This window comes from Thunnus albacares, chromosome 20 (assembly GCF_914725855.1).
Source record: "Thunnus albacares chromosome 20, fThuAlb1.1, whole genome shotgun sequence".
Taxonomy (NCBI): Eukaryota; Metazoa; Chordata; class Actinopteri; order Scombriformes; family Scombridae; genus Thunnus; species Thunnus albacares.
This window is the reverse complement of record NC_058125.1, coordinates 16,434,339-16,451,412: the sequence shown is the minus strand read 5'-3', so window position 1 is coordinate 16,451,412 and position 17,074 is coordinate 16,434,339. Positions and strand designations below refer to the sequence as shown.

Below are 17,074 nucleotides of genomic sequence, written 5' to 3'. Positions count from 1 at the left end.
ATTTCAAAGGTTTTGCTTACTGGACACAAGATGTCTCCTACTTCACTGTAAAGTTCATTCTCAGTGTTTGTGCACTGGAGGCTTCAAGTTTCCATATCACACTTGTATAATTTGAATATTGGACCAGGATTGGCTTCCAAACTAATTGTGATGTCACAAATCATGATAGTAGGCCCACCCTTTAAAGTCCGATTTTAAGAGGTGGCACAGAGAAACTTTCCACTTTCAGGAGATACATTTTGAAAATATCCTTCTAGTCTCAAACTCTGCACATACATCATTCTGCACAGTGAAGCTCAAACATCCAAGTGAAGTAACAATAAACAAAGCACATTTTTGAGTGGAGTGGGACTTTAAATTACATTTGGCTGTTTGCAGTTGACAGAAAAAAGAAGGAAACCAACACTCTTGGTTTCATTTTCCAAGTTTCTGCTTATACACGCACATACAGACATAAACCATCTTGGCCAGAATGTATCTGAGTCTTCCTGTTTGGCCACAGTAAGTGACTAATCTGTTCAGTCCTTTTATCAGGGCTTTGGTGTGACTCAGGTTAGTGAGTGGGGTCAAAGAGCAGAGGCTCCCCTCCCACCCCCATCATCACCCCTCTGTCTCCCTCCACCACTGCTGACTGCCAGCGAGTCCTTTTGTTCTCCCCTCACCACCATTTACTGCAAGACGAATCTCTGGCAGAATTAAACAGACATACTTGCGTAACCCCGGGCTACAGGGTTTCTCCCTTTGATCTCTTTTCTTAACTGACGGCCCGTTTTGTTTTCGGGTCTCTGTGCTGAGGTCCACCTCCTGAAAAGTACATCAGAAGGCCTTTGGGACAATGTGTGGGGTTTGCACTTAAACACAAGTGTGGACGTGGCAAATTGTTTTACCCTCGGCAGGGAGTTCCCAGCTATTACTGAGAAAGAGACAAGGTGAGGCACATAGAGAGACAGGGCAAATGTTTATGGAGCAAACAGAGGGAAGCCCCTATGTGTAGAGACAAGCTATGATGTTCTTGAGTAATAAGGTAGAGAGAAGTAAACAGACACTCTCTCTCTCTCTGTGTGTGTGTGTGTGTGTGTGTCTTTAGTCTGGTTACCTTCTTCACAGCTGCATATTAAATATGCAATATACACTCCTTCTTTACTAATATGGGGTGAAATTGAATTTTGTTAATGCGCCGTATGATCACATTGCTAATAGCTGGTGGATTATTCTATAAAGAAAGTTCACAGAACAGAACAACACAAAAAGTGTTATGTCGGGAGGTTAAATGTATTAACCCCGCAAGGCAAAAATTTAAACAAACATGTCCCAATGTTAGCGGCCGGGGGAAGCAGCACATGGGTAAACATGCCAATTAGAGAGATCCATGGCATACAAGGAGGCCTCCAGTCCATCTAATAAATGGTTAAGCGCCGGGTCATTTCAAACCAACCAGTAAGAGCCAGCACCCTGCTAATAGAGGCAGCTTTGTGCCGCAGACAATCAGGGTTTGGAAGGCCCGCATAATAAATACCATTTATGTCCTGCCAATTAGACCAGCAGTGAGCCCATTCAGCCGGCCGTCTATTCTCCTCCCCGCACACAAAGATGATCATCAGGGGAGATCAGAACAATTAACTCACTATCTTCTCCCCTTGCTCCCCATTGTCCAATATCCAAGTCATTAAAATAATTAAGGAAATATTGTAAACCAATCCAGCTGTTTGCTTTAATTGAAAGTGTGCACATGCTGAAATTTGGCATCTTGAAGTCAGTGCGGACGTGGAGCAGGAATATAAATGAAGCCTCCTCCATTGTGTTGTTGTTTTCTGGGAGATGTGACATGTCTGTCTAAATACTCCCAGCCAGTACAGCGGACAGGGGAACAAATTGATTTTGTTGCTGAAATGATAAATTACTGTTGAGCGCGATGATAAAGTGGAGGAAATTGGAATCCGTCGGCCTGATTGAATCACAGGGTTGAAAGTTAAATCAGAAATCATTACGGTGGTAAGTTTTAAATTACCGCCTTGTTGTGAAATTGCATTCATCTGATTTTTAAACAATAACTTAACCAAACACTTCATAAACTATGAAAACATGGTAATTTTCCACCCTTAGATGCTAATTCTGACATTTAAAATGTAAAATCCATCAGATGTATCTGCATTGTCTGACATGAGTGTAAAAAAGTAGTTCTAGAGGTTAATGATAACAATTTACATCCCCATAATCTAATAGTTTGTTTGACTTCATCTCATAAACTGAATTATTCTATGTAGTGCTGAAACCTTTAGCAGATTAACTGTTTGAAAAGTAGTCGAAAACAATTTTCATGGTCAACTAATCTTTTAAGTCAGGAAAAAATGCAAAACTGGTTCAAGCTCAAACGCATGATATTCTTACTTTTCTTTGTTTTATATCATTTTAAACAGAATGTTTTGGTGTTTTGGACTGTTGGTCGAGACTGGAATATCTAATATATCTAATACGGATACCTATGTTTACATTCATACTGGAAAAAGTAAACAGTGCTGACAGGTTGACAGGTCTGTTTTGTTTGTTTCCACATACCAAGTGTTTAGGAAGCTAAACACCTCAGAGGAACGCATCTGTGACTTTTAAAAAGTCATACGGTGAAATAGATGTGTTCACTTGTTTAAACTCCAAACAGGCGAGGATGTTTAAAAAGTGATACATAAAAACAGTTATCTGACTTCACCCCCAGCACATAGTTTTTCATTGGCAGTTTGTTTTCCTCTGGTGTCCTGGAATTGCACCGTTGAGAACACTTTGGGGAAGATTGGGCTGCTTGATACTGCTGGTATCTATTTTAGAGACAGTATTTTTCCCTTCACGGTGGGGAAGCCAGTGTGCTGACAGACTCTCCACTCAGTGATACGAACAGAGGTTTGGCGGAAACTATGAACTCTCCTCTCGCTGCAGGAGCACTTCCTCAGACTGTAAGTGTCAATATATCAAGATAAACTGGAAGACAAAACTCTCTGTACTGCTGTACCGGCTATGCAGCTGTTTTTTTCTGCCACTGTCTTCTTTCCAGGGTTAATTGTCTCCATTAATATGTTTTCAGTGCTCTGGAGCGTCGCTGAATGCGGAACAACAACAGCAGCAAGACCAAAAGCTGTGATTTTGAAAGGATAGGGAGTCTTTGCCAGATCGCGTGCGCTGTCACATTCAGTTTAGCTGCAGATGTGCAGATCAAGTTGTTTCCAGACGTGACTGCAAATTATGACTGTATCTGTAGAAAGCTGTATTCTCAGGACAGCGCAAGTCCCGTTTGTCTTTGTTTCCCCTCGAACTGGGCCGAGCTTTAACTGGGGTGTAAGTGTTGGAGGATCATTCTCCCCCAGGGGATGAGGATATGGGGAGTGAGGGGTCTCTTGGCCACTAGTTTAGGTTTGATTGGTGGGTTTTGGCCGGAGTAGGGGGAACATCTGTGGCGTGGCACTGCCAAGCTCTCCGTGTGACAGCCACACTGGTGGGACCAATTGTTCTGAGTGCAAAGAACAGTAATCACTTCAAGCCCAAGTGGTGGTGTGTTTTTTTTTTCTCCTCCCCTCGACATATTCTTCCCCCCTCCCCACCTCCCTCCATCCTTGGTGCGCTGATTGCGTATGTTGTCTAGCTTCCAGACTCATCTAAATTTAGCATCTGTGGATGTGTGTGTTTCTCCAGGAGACTTTATCCACCAGTAGGATTTTCATGCTCAGCAACACCACCACGTCCTCTCCTACTCTCCCCCAACAAAGACATGTCGGATGAGTGGGAAACAGTCTCGGACAGCGAATAAAATGAACAAGACTGGTTTCATCCGGCCCTTGTCAAACGCCAGCTTTGTAAATTGATATGAAAGCTGCCTTATCAAATCCTGACCTCTGCTGCCCCCTAAAGAGCAAACAAGAAAAAAGCACTGCAAGGCAGTGACTGTACCGCTGTCACTTCCTCTTCTCCTTTTCCCTCTGACAGCGAAATCAAAGCACACAGACGTGTTAAAAAGGCAGCTATTCACTTTAAGCTGACAAACCTCTCTATTTACCTTTGAAGCCATGTAGTGGGAGTCCATTTGTTCCTGGTTTGTACAAGTGCACTACAGAGGCTTGTGTGCATAATCTCTCCAAAGGCAACAGATTACTGCAGAGTGGAGGTGCTGTGTCTGCTCTTCTGTGTATAAAGTGATTCATATTGAGGATTGAAAGCTTTTAGAGAAGAATGACCAACAGCGTGCCCGAGCTGGCGACCCAGAGAGGTCCATTTTTCAGTTTTCTTTGCTGCTGTACAGCAAGACAGACAACAGGGTTAGTGAGTGGGCTGCTGGCTCCGCGAGGGGAATGAATGCCATAAAGGGGTGCCTGTAGGTCAAGGAGCCTGTTGTCAGATAAAGTCACAGCACAGCTCAGGGCCGACTGGTGAAATAAGGGCTTCCTCGGCTATTCATACAGCCATATAGGGAGATTTATTGCACTCAGTGGCGAGACGCTGCTACTAGAAACCTGGGGAGAGTGAAGTGGAAGCATGTGTCTGAGTCTAATGGGGACATACCCCTTCAGCTCTGTGCATTAATACTTTAAACCCACAACATAAGTAGAGTGTGATAAGCAAATTTTCAGGAAATGTGGTCGTAAAAAAATGCTGTTTTCTTTTTAGCCACCCTCAATGCTTTTAATTATTCATCATTTTGTTGGTGCAGCTCTCATTTTGGTGACAGCTTTGATATAAATTTTCTCACTCACTAGTCAGTCCATCCTCTTTTTTCATCTTTTATATGGGTTCACAAGGGCAGCAAACTAAGCAGGTAATCCAACCACATTCTCCACACGTGTTTATTATAGATTAATGTCTTTCTATGTAGATATAGAAGTCAGATATTTAGAATTTTTTAATTCTTGGGTGTAGCATTGGCTTAGTCAGGCCAGGACCATTATGGAAACAAGTTATGACAATGTGTTGATTTTTTTTATCCTGTCTCATACTTCAATTTAATTCATAATGTCTTTTTTTACTATTACTATTTTAAAATAAGAACATTTTCTGTACATAACCCACACTCAATGATAGAATAAAACCAAACCAAACCTCCAGCCCCTTCTGATTCTGCTATCACTATGCTGATCCATTATCCACAAATAAATAAATGGGTAACTTGTACGTATATCTGATAATATAATTGTTAGTCATTTTTTGTGACCTTTGAATGGTGCTAGACTCTAATGTATTCCAAATCTTTCCTTCTTTCTCTCTAGCACTTACAAAATCCAGCAAATTTCCAAACAGCAGCAACCGAGCTGCTGGACTGGTGTGGCGACCCACGAGCCTTCCAGCGCCCCTTCGAGCAAAGCCTGATGGGATGCCTAACGGTAAGTCGGCAGTCACAAACCCCCCCCCCACGTCCCCACCATCACCATCACTGGACAGTCTCACACTCAAGGGTTCAAGGACAAGGAAAGGGCCGGTGAAACAACTGCTGCATTGGCTCTTTCCATAACTCCCTTAGGGATATGAGAGAACTAATGTTTAGCTGCCTGATCTTCACTGAGGTCGCTGGAAAATAAAAAGCAGTTTACGCTGTAAAAATGACTGAGATTCAGTCACCTTTCAGTGACTTCAGTTACAGTTTGTGCTGTGGCTCATGAAATCAGCACACTGGAACACTAAAAGGACGAGCGCAATAATGTCCTCAAACCACAAAGCAATCAGTGCAGTTATAAGGAAATATGGTTTCAAAGCTATTAATTCCCCTACTTAAATGCCTAGGGGCTTTTGATTAATTGAATAATTAGCATCCCATGACAGGTGAAAAAAAGACTTGACTGTTTTGAGAGGTATACTGTAAACAAAGAAAAGATTTTGGTGAAATTGGCAAAAACGCATTAAAATAATTTACAAGAAGGTTTGCATATTCTGACTGGATCTAATCAGACACAGAAGGCAGAGCTGTTTGTCTACGATGTTCCAGCAAACTGTCAAAAGTGGTAAATACTCACTTGTATCTGGAAGAGTCCCTTACAACCCTTAAAGGAATACCCCACAAGAAATCTCTTTTGTATATCAAACACTAACCCAACACTGCAAGGTTGAAAGGTAGCTCTGAAATGTTTGTAGTTTGCTCCTGACAGCAGTCAGCTTAGATTCAAAAAAGTACCAAAATGTCTATAAAACTTCTCTACAAACTTCTCAAACCACTCCTAATTTACGTCTTCACCCAGCCAAGCCTCCTAAACCCAAAACATGGACACATACACAGCTTCTGTTTGTTGCTAGCATGTGTAGCATGTAAATGTATGTGTAGCATGTGTAGCAGCAAATGAAAGCTATATCTATTTAGCCATATTTTGGTATATTTTTGCCAAAAATATCTGCATCTGAAACATACTGAGGGCTTAATATACAGCTTCCCTGTGTGCAGTGTTTACCTTTGTTCAATGATAAAACAGCAAACCGTGTTAGCGACAAACAGAAGCTATGTAGCCATTGGTGAAAATCGTGTTTGGAACATAACAGCTATACAGATAGAAGAAAAGTGGATTATGCTGCAGGAGTAGTGGTTATGAGAACTTTCTTTGGATGTTTTGGTACTTTTCAGAGCCACATTTCAGGCTTAAAAGTCGTGAGTGTTTGACACAAGATACATTTGTAGTATTCTGAACTATTCTGTTCTCAATGCAAGACAGGAGAGGTACTATATGAAGGAATTGTTCATCATCCTCTTAGAAATTTGGGGCCAAACAATAGAAGATAGACAGTCAGGTAGAGAAATGGATGGACTGCGGATCTCACTTGTCACCTTGAGCCCTACTGTGCTTTAACATGCTCATTTCCATACTGCCTCCAGCAGTAGATATGAGATACGCATAGCTCCTGTTGGGTGCAATTTGTAACCCCGCCAAGCAAGCGTGGTTACACCAGGCAAGAGATTTGTACTCGAGCACCACAGTGAAACCGCTGTGACACATCCCCCCATTCAAGTGATTGTTTGTGTTACTGCTTTAATGTGCAGCAGCAGGTGCCTTTTCCTCCATTTCGCCAATTCAATTTGTTTCCTGCCGTGAAAATCTCAAGGCTTTTCCTTTTAGTTTATGGGTTGTATAGACCTTAGCCTGAGCCACACTGAGAGGGAGCGATGTGATTGTGAAATTACCCGATCTCAGACTGTAATGGTAAACACTTCACCCTGTTGCCCGTTGCATGTTTGTATCGCACTGCCGCCGCAACGTTGGCATTTGGTGATGTCAGGCAGGTGGCTACGCACACTGCAAAAAAAATCACTTCAACAAACAAGCTAAATGTGAAATCAAGAGAAATTTGTTGAGGTACCAAACAAAACTGTGTCAGTGGACACAATTTAAGATAAAGGTGCTTGAAACTTATTTGTCTTTTAATTGAGCTCAGTTTAGGAGTTAATTAGACATTGATTCAGCTATGATATCTTATTTTTGAATGATTCAATTGTTTTGTTATCATAGATAGATTATTCTCAAGCACCACTTGTGTTTAATTATAATTGTTTCAAGGTAACTTAGTGCGATGTTCAGACTATTTTTCAGCCAGAACTGACAAGAAACAAGTCTTAAAACTAGATTTTGTGGATGTCACACTAATATCCCAAACATATATTAAGAGAAAACAATATGGTTTTGTTTATCTCAAAAACAAACCCAATCTTAAAATTAGGCAAGACAAGTAAAACACTACAAATTTTGTGTGAGCCTGCGTGTGTTACAACCTTCCAGTGACGACTTTTGCCATCATAAAGAAGCAGATGTGTGTCTTATTTCATGTCATTAACTCAAACTAAACTAAGCTGAAAAGACAAATATTTTAAAACTTTAAACCAGAGAATGATGTATATCAAGTGTTGAATGTAAAGGCATATGTTTGGCTTATGGTTGACAATCCACCACAATTCCACCGGCTGTGCACAATTAAGGTCCTGAAATTAGAACTACTTGTTGAAACTTCTTACACTAGAATTACCAGTTAGGAAAATGTCCCTCACATGTTTAGATTCTAATTAGACAGCCTATACTCATATATCTTCTTCTTAATGGGGGATTCCTATAAATAAAGGCCAGATATACATACTTTGTTTTGGTGTCACGTCAAGACTATACTTACCGAAGATAATGATACGGTGCGGGGAGCAGTGTTCAGCTGTACTACCTCAGGGCTTGACTTGAACTTCGGAGAGTGACAGCAGGACTGCAGCTATGAAAAGCCAGGGAGAGGGAAGAATCCGTCTCAAGTGATGCACATTGGTTCACACAGGTCTTAGTATGTCCTGAAGGACTAAATGTCTTGAGCGGGTCTCTTTGAGCTGCTAATGGCAATGGTAAATCAAAGCAACGTGTGCCACATAAGGGCCATTTACATCGCGTCCTGTGGCATGTGGATGTTGCTCTTAATGTTTCCTCTCAGTCGGCATCGCAGCACAAGAGGCCACATTTTCTCTTCACCTTGCTGTTCTCCAACTCATATGGAACTGATAAACATGTAGTGACTTTATCCTTTAAGTTGAACTGGACCTTTGATGCTGCCAAACTACACTCTTATGTAACAGTCAGAATCTGAGAAAATGTTGAGTCCTTTGATGTGTTTAACTACCAAGGTGGCCCTGTACTGAATATGTTAACGAATCTGTGGATGAATTAAAAATGAATAACCATGTCAGAGTAATGTTATTACTTTGGTCTAAGAAATTATGTATTCAGAACTGATTATTTGTCTGTGTATTGGCGAGCAGGATGTCTAAAAACCTTGATCATAGATTTCAATAGAATTTGGTAAAATAAAAACAAATTTGAGATGAAACAAAGAACTGATGAGGTTTTGGTGCATATGTAAAAAAATATATTGTTTTAAAAAGTATTTTCTAACATTGTTTAGAAAAAGGGCATTTTTTTAACATTTTTGGGAAAAAATAGGCAAATTATATCTGTCTATATGTGTATTTCAACACAGATGCGTGTGCAGATGCAAATTAAATTTACATTTTCTGTTCTGAAAATAAAGTAACACATCTAAATGATTGTGTAGCCTTGGAAGACATATGCGCTCTGTGAGCACTTTCTAGTTATCGCTTCTGTTATTTAGCTGATAATGAAATTGGCATTCTTGTGACCTTCTATGAGTGGAGTTTTTGTTACTTTTTTTAATAAAATGATGTCAAGTCCATACAGCTTAATTAATATCTTAATTCAAAAATGTGCTTAATCTACTACTACTACTACTTATCTCACAAAGATCCTCTCATTTAGTTATTTTCTCTGTCGAAATTAATTTTGGACCATAATGAATATCTGCTATTGTCCTGACTGAGTTCAGTTTGTGTCGTGTTCAGGTGGTCAGCCGTGTAGCAGCACAGCAGGGCTTCGACTTGGACCTGGGTTACCGGCTCCTGGCTGTGTGCGCTGCCAACAGGGACAAGTTCACTCCAAAATCAGCAGGTAAGACCAGAGTTTTCTCAACCGCCGTCTCAGGCCATCTGGCCATGCTGGCCTACATGGGCTCAAAGTTCCTGTTTGCATTCTTGGCAGCATTTCATGATACCCACCCATTGCTACTAGAAAGTAGAAGAACCTGGTACTACAAAAAAGTACACCTAACTGCGCTAAACACCGTTTTAAGTACATCAAATGGTCACTCCATGTTTAATGTTATGTCTGACCTTTTGAGTTGCTTGTACAAATTATTTATTTGTTCATTGTAGACATTAAATTATATTTTTTATGGTTTTCTGCACAATAAACAGTCCAACCATCTCTTTTTGTTTTTGTTTTCAACAATAATGGTGATGCAAAATACCGTTTCCTTTTTCAATCTCACTCCAGAATTGAGTATTACCCTATAACATACAGTAGCAGTCAACAGTTTGGCCACACCTTCCCACTTGAATGAGAAAGTGTGTCCAAACATTTGACTGGAACTACATGCTTAAACTTTCACTTTCTCATGTCACATCTCACTACCAAACTTGTTCACAACATGGAGAACTATATCTCGATTTATTTTCTTCGCTAGAGTTTTAGACAAAGTGCGTACAGCAGAATGTTCCATTTGTCACATGCGACAAAAAACTACTGTATCAGTGATGATGAGTTCCTGTTTTCATACAGCACCATCACCTCGGTACAGTGATGGATTATTTGGACAGATGTAGACTGCTAAATGTTGTTATCAAGCTGGCAAAAAAGCATGCTGAAGCACAGTGGGAATGAAGACGTATAGGCTGTCAGCAGCTCGCAGATAACAGGAATATTTTGTGCTCCTTTACGGTTTTTGATTTGTGGTTTCCACCTGTCTTGGGTTACGAGGAAAGCGGGATTGTGCAATTGCTTCTGTGTGCTCGGCCTCTCCGCTGAGCTGCCTTAAGCCGACTAGGACATGAAAGTCAGACCCACATGTTGTTTAAATTTTCACTTTGTTTGCCTTTTCTGATTTATGGTGTTCATGGTTTTATATGTGGTTATATGAGGCTTCAAATCATGCGATGTCACTCTTGTGTCAGCCACGGGAGGGGAATCGCTGTCTGCAATTAACTTACACCGCCAAATGTTCTAATTCTACTTAATGCTAAATCAAATCTAAGGCCCTACTTTACGGGCTTAGATAAGATTGCCAATTGATTCTCTGTCTAAATAATTTCCTGCAACAGTAGTCATTTGGAAAGCGGCAAGTACTCGAGTCTAGGCAGCATCCCAAAGTGCATTTCATGGACAATTATGTACCTGTATATGCATGGATATTTTGAGAGGAGAGGCCTGTAGAGAGAGAGAGAGAGAGAGTCAATGGACACCACTGTAGAGGCTCTGCATTCTCCTGCAAAGCTCCCAGAAGCTCTAGAGTGGAGGCCCCAGTCGAGGAGGTTGTTAAGGCGGAAAGAAAGCCTTCTCTGGCAGCCAGGGAGATGGCTCTTAAACGACACTCCCCCCAGGGCCCCAGGGGCAGGACCCACTCCCCGACATCCAGCAGGGCCGTTGCCGAGCGACGGGGGAAGGGAGTGAGTCACATGATGTGGCCAGGATGGTGGCAGCAGGTCAGCCATCCAACACCAGAGACAGACGAGTCAGTGTCTGCCGTGCACTGAGGAGCCTATTAGAAGCCTGGAACAAATCTGAAAAAGCAAGATGGGTTCTGTGTAGGAGTACATGGGAAGAGGTGAAGTTTTAATTGAATACTGTGTCCCCTGCATGATGTTGCTTTGACAAAAATTCACTTAGCCAAATCTGCCAGTTTTCTTGGATGTGATCCAAGCTAAACTCCAATTTCTGCTCAGAGCAGAAAGTCCTTTTCAAATTCTCAGCTCAGTCATAAATACGACAGTCTGTCGTTTGTTGCGTGACAAGCTTTTTTTATTGTTCTGGATAAAGACAGAGAGAAACTGTTCCACCTCTTGTTTGTTCCCTATCTCTGGCTCGTGTAGCTCAAACCCTGGGAGTTTTCTTAAAAGAAAAAAGTGTCCTGGGAGGATTTGAAGCCAAATCTTGTTTTCATAACCACTGGCCTGCTCACATCATGCATCTTGTAATCTCCTCTGAAAATCTATGTTGAAAGTGGGAGTAAAAAAAAAAGCAAGCTATCTGGCAGTTAAGAGCGGTTCTGTCTGCCACAGAGGACATTAGGTCAATGGATGAGCACTAATAAGTAAATCAGATTTGGTGTCCCATTTTAACCAGGACTAACTTGTCGTCGAGATGTCTTGGCTCTGACACACGGCTTGGTCGAGCTATTACATTTCTGTTATGTCATCTAAATTCCTCTCCCGAACATGGGAGAAAATTGAGGGGGGAAATTGTGCTGAGGGGAGGGCAGAGCTGATTTCAGCAGTAGAAAATCAATGTTCACAGCCAACTTACAGCTGAAACAGATTGTAGCTTTGACAAATGAATTCATCATGAAGTGCCTCCAATGGTTTAAGGCTGCAGTTTGTTAATTTTTTTTGGTAAGAAAAAGCTTAAAGTGCAAAACTCAAAGAAATACACCTTGATCAAAATGACACCGACAATATGTATCTTCTTGCCGCAGGAAAAGTTCATTATTGCCTCCTATTGATTTAATCAGTTAACATATCTGAATTATAGTGAAGTGAGTGGTTCAGAGGTTTAGATCATGTTTGTTGTAACTTGGAATCAGCTTAATTGCTTTTCTGCAGCTGACTAGAAAAGGTGAACTCTGCATAAAGTGTGGTTTGGTGAATTGTACAACTGATCCCTTTAATGGATGTACTCAGGGGGATCGGCCAGTTGTAGTCCTTTTGCCTTTTTGCAAACGGCCCACAATGCACATAGAGTGCTGGGGGGAGGGGCATCTGTCTGCCAGTAGTGACCTCTTTGTGAATGAGATTAGCCTGCTCTATTAATCTGTGATTACTTGGACTGTCTTACCGCAGGGCGAAGCCACGCACGTGGAGCTTTGGTGACATCAAAGTAAGGAGATCATTCACTCGGTGTGGATAAACTCATCAGGGCCTCCCCTCTTTCTGTCCATCACCGGGTATATATTACAAGCCTGTTTCATCAGTGTCACACCCCTCCTGCACGGCCGCAGTGGTTCAGTCTCGTCCGAGAGTGTCGACAAAACGCTTAATCACGTTTTTTCGTCCGAGCGGGTCAGAGTGGCACATTCCCAATCGTTTGCGCCTCAGCAAGCTCTTGGAATTCCTCCGCTCTAAAGAGTGAAAGGAGGCACCAACTTATAAGAGGGGGCACCAGTCGAAGTTTTTCAGCTCCTCGAGCCGTTCATTCTCTCATGTAACAAACGCCTGGTAAACCAGCTATTCAGCAGATAATTAGTTGGGCTTCAGCTCTCGCTCTGTCAGGCTAGTTTGTCTCTACACTTGTTTTACACATGCAGGGCCATTTGATCATTAGACAGTGTGGGTTGTAGTTAACAGTGTCAGCATGATTAAAATATCTAGGCAACACAGTTTTTGTCCGTGGTTTCACCTTGTTTAGTTGTTTTGGCAGTGGGAGTTTTTACAGTGGGACTCCAGAAACTGATATCTCATTTTTGCAACCAGTTCATGCATGACGTGCAGGACCCAGTTTAGGAGGAGATGATGCATTTGTTCACACTTGTGGATAAAGATTAGGCAACTGTTTCATACCATATAAATCTATAAATTTATATAGAATATTCATCTTTACAGTCATTCAAGTTAATGTCAATTTTGTTTACACAACCCAAAATCACAAGTTTGTCTCAAGAGGGCTCAACATATGATACCCAATATCCTTAAACACTTTGAGTAAGGAAAAACTCCACACTTAGATCTTACAGAAATTCTCACTTGGAAAAAAAAAATGACTCTTAAGGTTAAGATGAACATTTTTCAAGTGTGCGGTGAAGCTTTTACACTTCCACTGAAGTGGTTGAATTCTTTAGTACGCTAGAGTGCAAATCTAATATAAATTTCCCTCTAAACTGTAGTTTTAAGTGCTGATTATACAGCAGATTTTTACGGTGCCTTACAGTGAAGTGGTGCTTAAGACACAGAGGTCAGACATGTTGTCATGTGTGGAAAGGTCTGCGATTTTGCACACAATACAGAGGTCGGATACACACACATGGGCCTGCAAGGCTATAATTTCCCACCCCAAAGCTTTCCACACCAAAATGTTTTTTCTGCCTGTCTCTCCACTTGGTGTGCTTCAACATATAGTTTAGCTGCGGCTTTTCCTAAATAGAGAATAACACAGAAGTCTGAAAACACTGTTGGTGGCCGAGACTGTCAGACACAGTCAGATTAAATTGAAGACTGTAACAAATAAACATGCATTAACTAATCAGATTTAAATGCAGATTATAGACATAATTGAATGTAAGCTTTATTTCAGAGAACGATGAAGCAGCCACGGTTCCTCAGGTGGTGTCTGCTATTATTTTCATCCAAGAACTGAAACCCAGTCACTTCACCCACTGTGTAAAATTATAACTCTGTATTAAGTCTTGTCAAATCTAAATCTTCTCAGATGGAGCTCCATACACACTCCTTTAAACATTACAATCATTATGGGTCTATACTATTATTTACACGTTAAATAATGCACCACAAAAACAGACTTCAGGCTTCTTTTTTGGCATTTTTGACATTATTTTACAGTTTGAAAGTGCAGAGACAGGAAGCAGAGATAGAGAGAGCGGTATGACTTGCAACAAAGGTCACTGGCTAGAATTAAGCAGCAGACATGATGGTTATGTGGTTTGCGTCTTAACCAGTAGGCTACAGGGGGGCCCCCAGAAGTAGATTTGAACTCAAACGAGTTCCACGCTTATTGTTATCCATCAAACTTAAATTCATAGACAAGATCTTAAAAAAATCTGAAAAACTCTGGATTTTTTCTTTAAAACAAACTTTTTGTACTATATGACAGTATCTCATGTTATATTCTGTATATTTCTAATCTGTTTTCTCCTAAGATTAATCACTCTGTTCAAACCCAAGATGCTGCATATTTATGGCTGCACCATTAAATCAAATGCAAATATTTCTACTGTAGATGTCTTGTGCATTAGTTTATACCCATTTCTCCAAAACATCAGTGCAGTACATTTAATATCTTTGGAAACTTTTGGTTCTCTACTTGAATTTAAAACAAAATTCTGAGGATTTCAACAAAGCTTAGCTGCAACACATGGGATTGTACAGATGGACCGAGGTTAAAGGCTTATGGAAGTATATGCACTGGATTCTTGTCACAGAGGCTATAAATCTACACTCTGTGCACTTTGGACAATTTCAGCGTTTTACACTGCATGGTCAAGTGAAGTCTTCCAGCCAGCCATGATTGATGTGTTAACTTGCAGTAGGGGTGCCAGGCTGTAAGTCACCCACCGTGCACTTAGCTGATAGTAAATACCAAGAGAGCAAATACAGACAGGAGAAACCAGAGATAAGAGCTGTTGAGCATGTCTGTCTTTCCTCCCTTGTAGTTACAGCGGTTATTATGTCTATGGCAGCACGATGTGATTGGTAGCATCTTCCGCCACTCCATAAGGCTCTGTAATCTGCGGTGCAGAAGAATCGGATGTTTACATATTAAAATTAATTTACATTGTACCTTATGTCTCTAATTAAATACTTATTACTGTGTTTAAACCACAGATCAGTTGCACTAATTTGACACCTGAATTGACTTGCTGCTGGTGAGCACAAGTATTTTTATTTGCGGGATGACAATAGATGCTCCAGACTGCCTCAGGTGGTGTGTCTACCCACAGTTTACATGTTTTATAGGTGTGTAATTATTTATCCAAAAGCTTACTCGGGCTCATGTGCTCTGAAAGACAAATGTGGTCTAATTGGCCCCTCCTTCTCTGATTCCAACCCTCTGCGCATCAGGAAGCCACAATACCCAGCCTCCTCCTCCTCCTCCTCCTCCTCCTCCTCCTCCTCCTCCTCCTCCATGCCCCTTAATTACAATGACTATTTTGATGGATTAAGTCAACTGTATGCAAAGACAAGGTTTGGGGGCTGAAATCACTGCTCAGTGTACCCACCTGAATCATTTCTATCGCCACTTTTCTGCAGCATCTCCCTCACAACAAATGTTGCTTTAAATGAATTGATTGAGGCTTCTTTTACTCGTTGCTCTGGACCCGGGCCAAGATACAGGCTGTCTAGCACATTAGGCACCACCCCCCTTTGCAAGTTTGAAATGTGAGCTGCCTGCATTTTTTTTTCCTCTCCTCTCCTCTCCTCCCTCCCTCCTCCCCTCCCCTCCCCTCCCCTCCCTCCCCTCCCTCTCTCCCTTCTGGCGAAGTGGCTGTGGCTGCTTCTGTGTGATGTGTGTATTGGGAGAGCAAGCAATGGATCACTAGACAGAAAAAGAAGATACATCAATAACAGCTGCATACATCCGAGGTGAGGAGATAAGCATTTGGTTCTCTCTCTCTCTCTCCCTCTCTGCCTGTCCTCCCACCCCCTCTCTCTCTCTCTGTCACCCCCCATCCCTCCCCCCCTCCCTGTCTTTAACCCTTTACTGCTGCAGAAGCCGGCTCCTAATTTTGCTAAATTATTTGTGACGATACGTACCTTTCTTTTTCTCTGACCACAAACGGGCGTCCTCCTCTGCTCCTTGTGGTTGTTAGTGCCGTATGAAGTTTCTCTTTTTTTTCTTTTTTTCTTTTTTTTTTTTACAGCTTATCCCTCTTTTCCCTCTCATTGTCTCTGGGGTATTTGTTGCTTGAGTGCAAAGAAGCCGGTGGCAAGTACAGCAGGAGCCCATTAGCAATGACTCCATCTGTGATTGGTTTTGCCTGCGAAACAGAGAGAGCAGCCATGAATAATTGATGTGTATTGTGCAGTCAGTCACTGGACACGCAGGGAGAGAGGAGAGGAAAACAGAGAGAAGCTGCTGCCCTGAGACACCAAGGGAAACGAGGGGAAAGAGGGAGGGAGGGGTGGGGGGGGGAAGAATGTTACAGAGAAGAGAGGAAGGTGGGAGGGATAGAGAGACACAGAGAAAGAGCTTTAAAATAGCTGCTGGCTTCAGTAGTGCAGAGATTAAGGCTGCCCTGTATCGCCTTCGCCTTTGTTCTGCTGTTGCAGATTCGTTTCTAGACACATGGGTCCCCCTTTTTTCTGTGCAGTGAAGAGTGAGAAATAAGCAGGGACATTGCTGGAGTTAGCCTGGTTGAAATGCTGGTGGCATTTTAGACATGGGAGGGAGAGTCTTCACTGCTGTGAATAGGACAGATCTGCGAAGCTGTGAACTGTCAAAAGGAGGAGACAACAGTTAAAGAGGGTTGTGTTTGCAGGGGGTGTATTCAGTGACAAGGAAGGTGGATCTGCTGCTGCTGCTGCTGCTGAGAGTAACTTCACATTATTTCACCCTTGGTGGGATGGGGGGGGGGGGGGGTAGATAGAGGTTTGATTCCTGCATTGGTGGGTGCAGGCGGGCACCCTGCCACGTCTTAAACTAACGGAATGGGGTTTGACAGTGTGACGAGTGCCTCGCAGCGCCCCGCGTGATAGAGTTGCAACAGCTGACTGCTGCATTTGACCCACTTACACCTCACACAGAAGGGGTCAAAATGGCCTTGATTATCTCTCTGAGTCGCGTTGACCTACTTGAGG

At 42.0% G+C, this 17,074-nt stretch overlaps 1 protein-coding gene across 4 annotated transcripts in view; it reads left to right on the top strand.

Annotated features, from left to right (window-relative positions):
• Positions 1-17,074, top strand: part of LOC122970984 (zinc finger MIZ domain-containing protein 1-like) — a 117,652-nt gene that overhangs the window by 76,617 nt on the left and 23,961 nt on the right. For 3 of the 4 annotated variants that reach the window (XM_044337402.1, XM_044337403.1, XM_044337404.1), the window contains 2 exons: positions 5,244-5,357; positions 9,338-9,443. In XM_044337402.1, the coding sequence (XP_044193337.1) occupies positions 5,244-5,357; positions 9,338-9,443 (220 nt within the window). Of the gene's footprint in view, positions 1-5,243; positions 5,358-9,337; positions 9,444-15,765; positions 15,860-17,074 lie in introns of those variants that run through there. The other variant, XM_044337405.1, reaches the window with a different exon arrangement.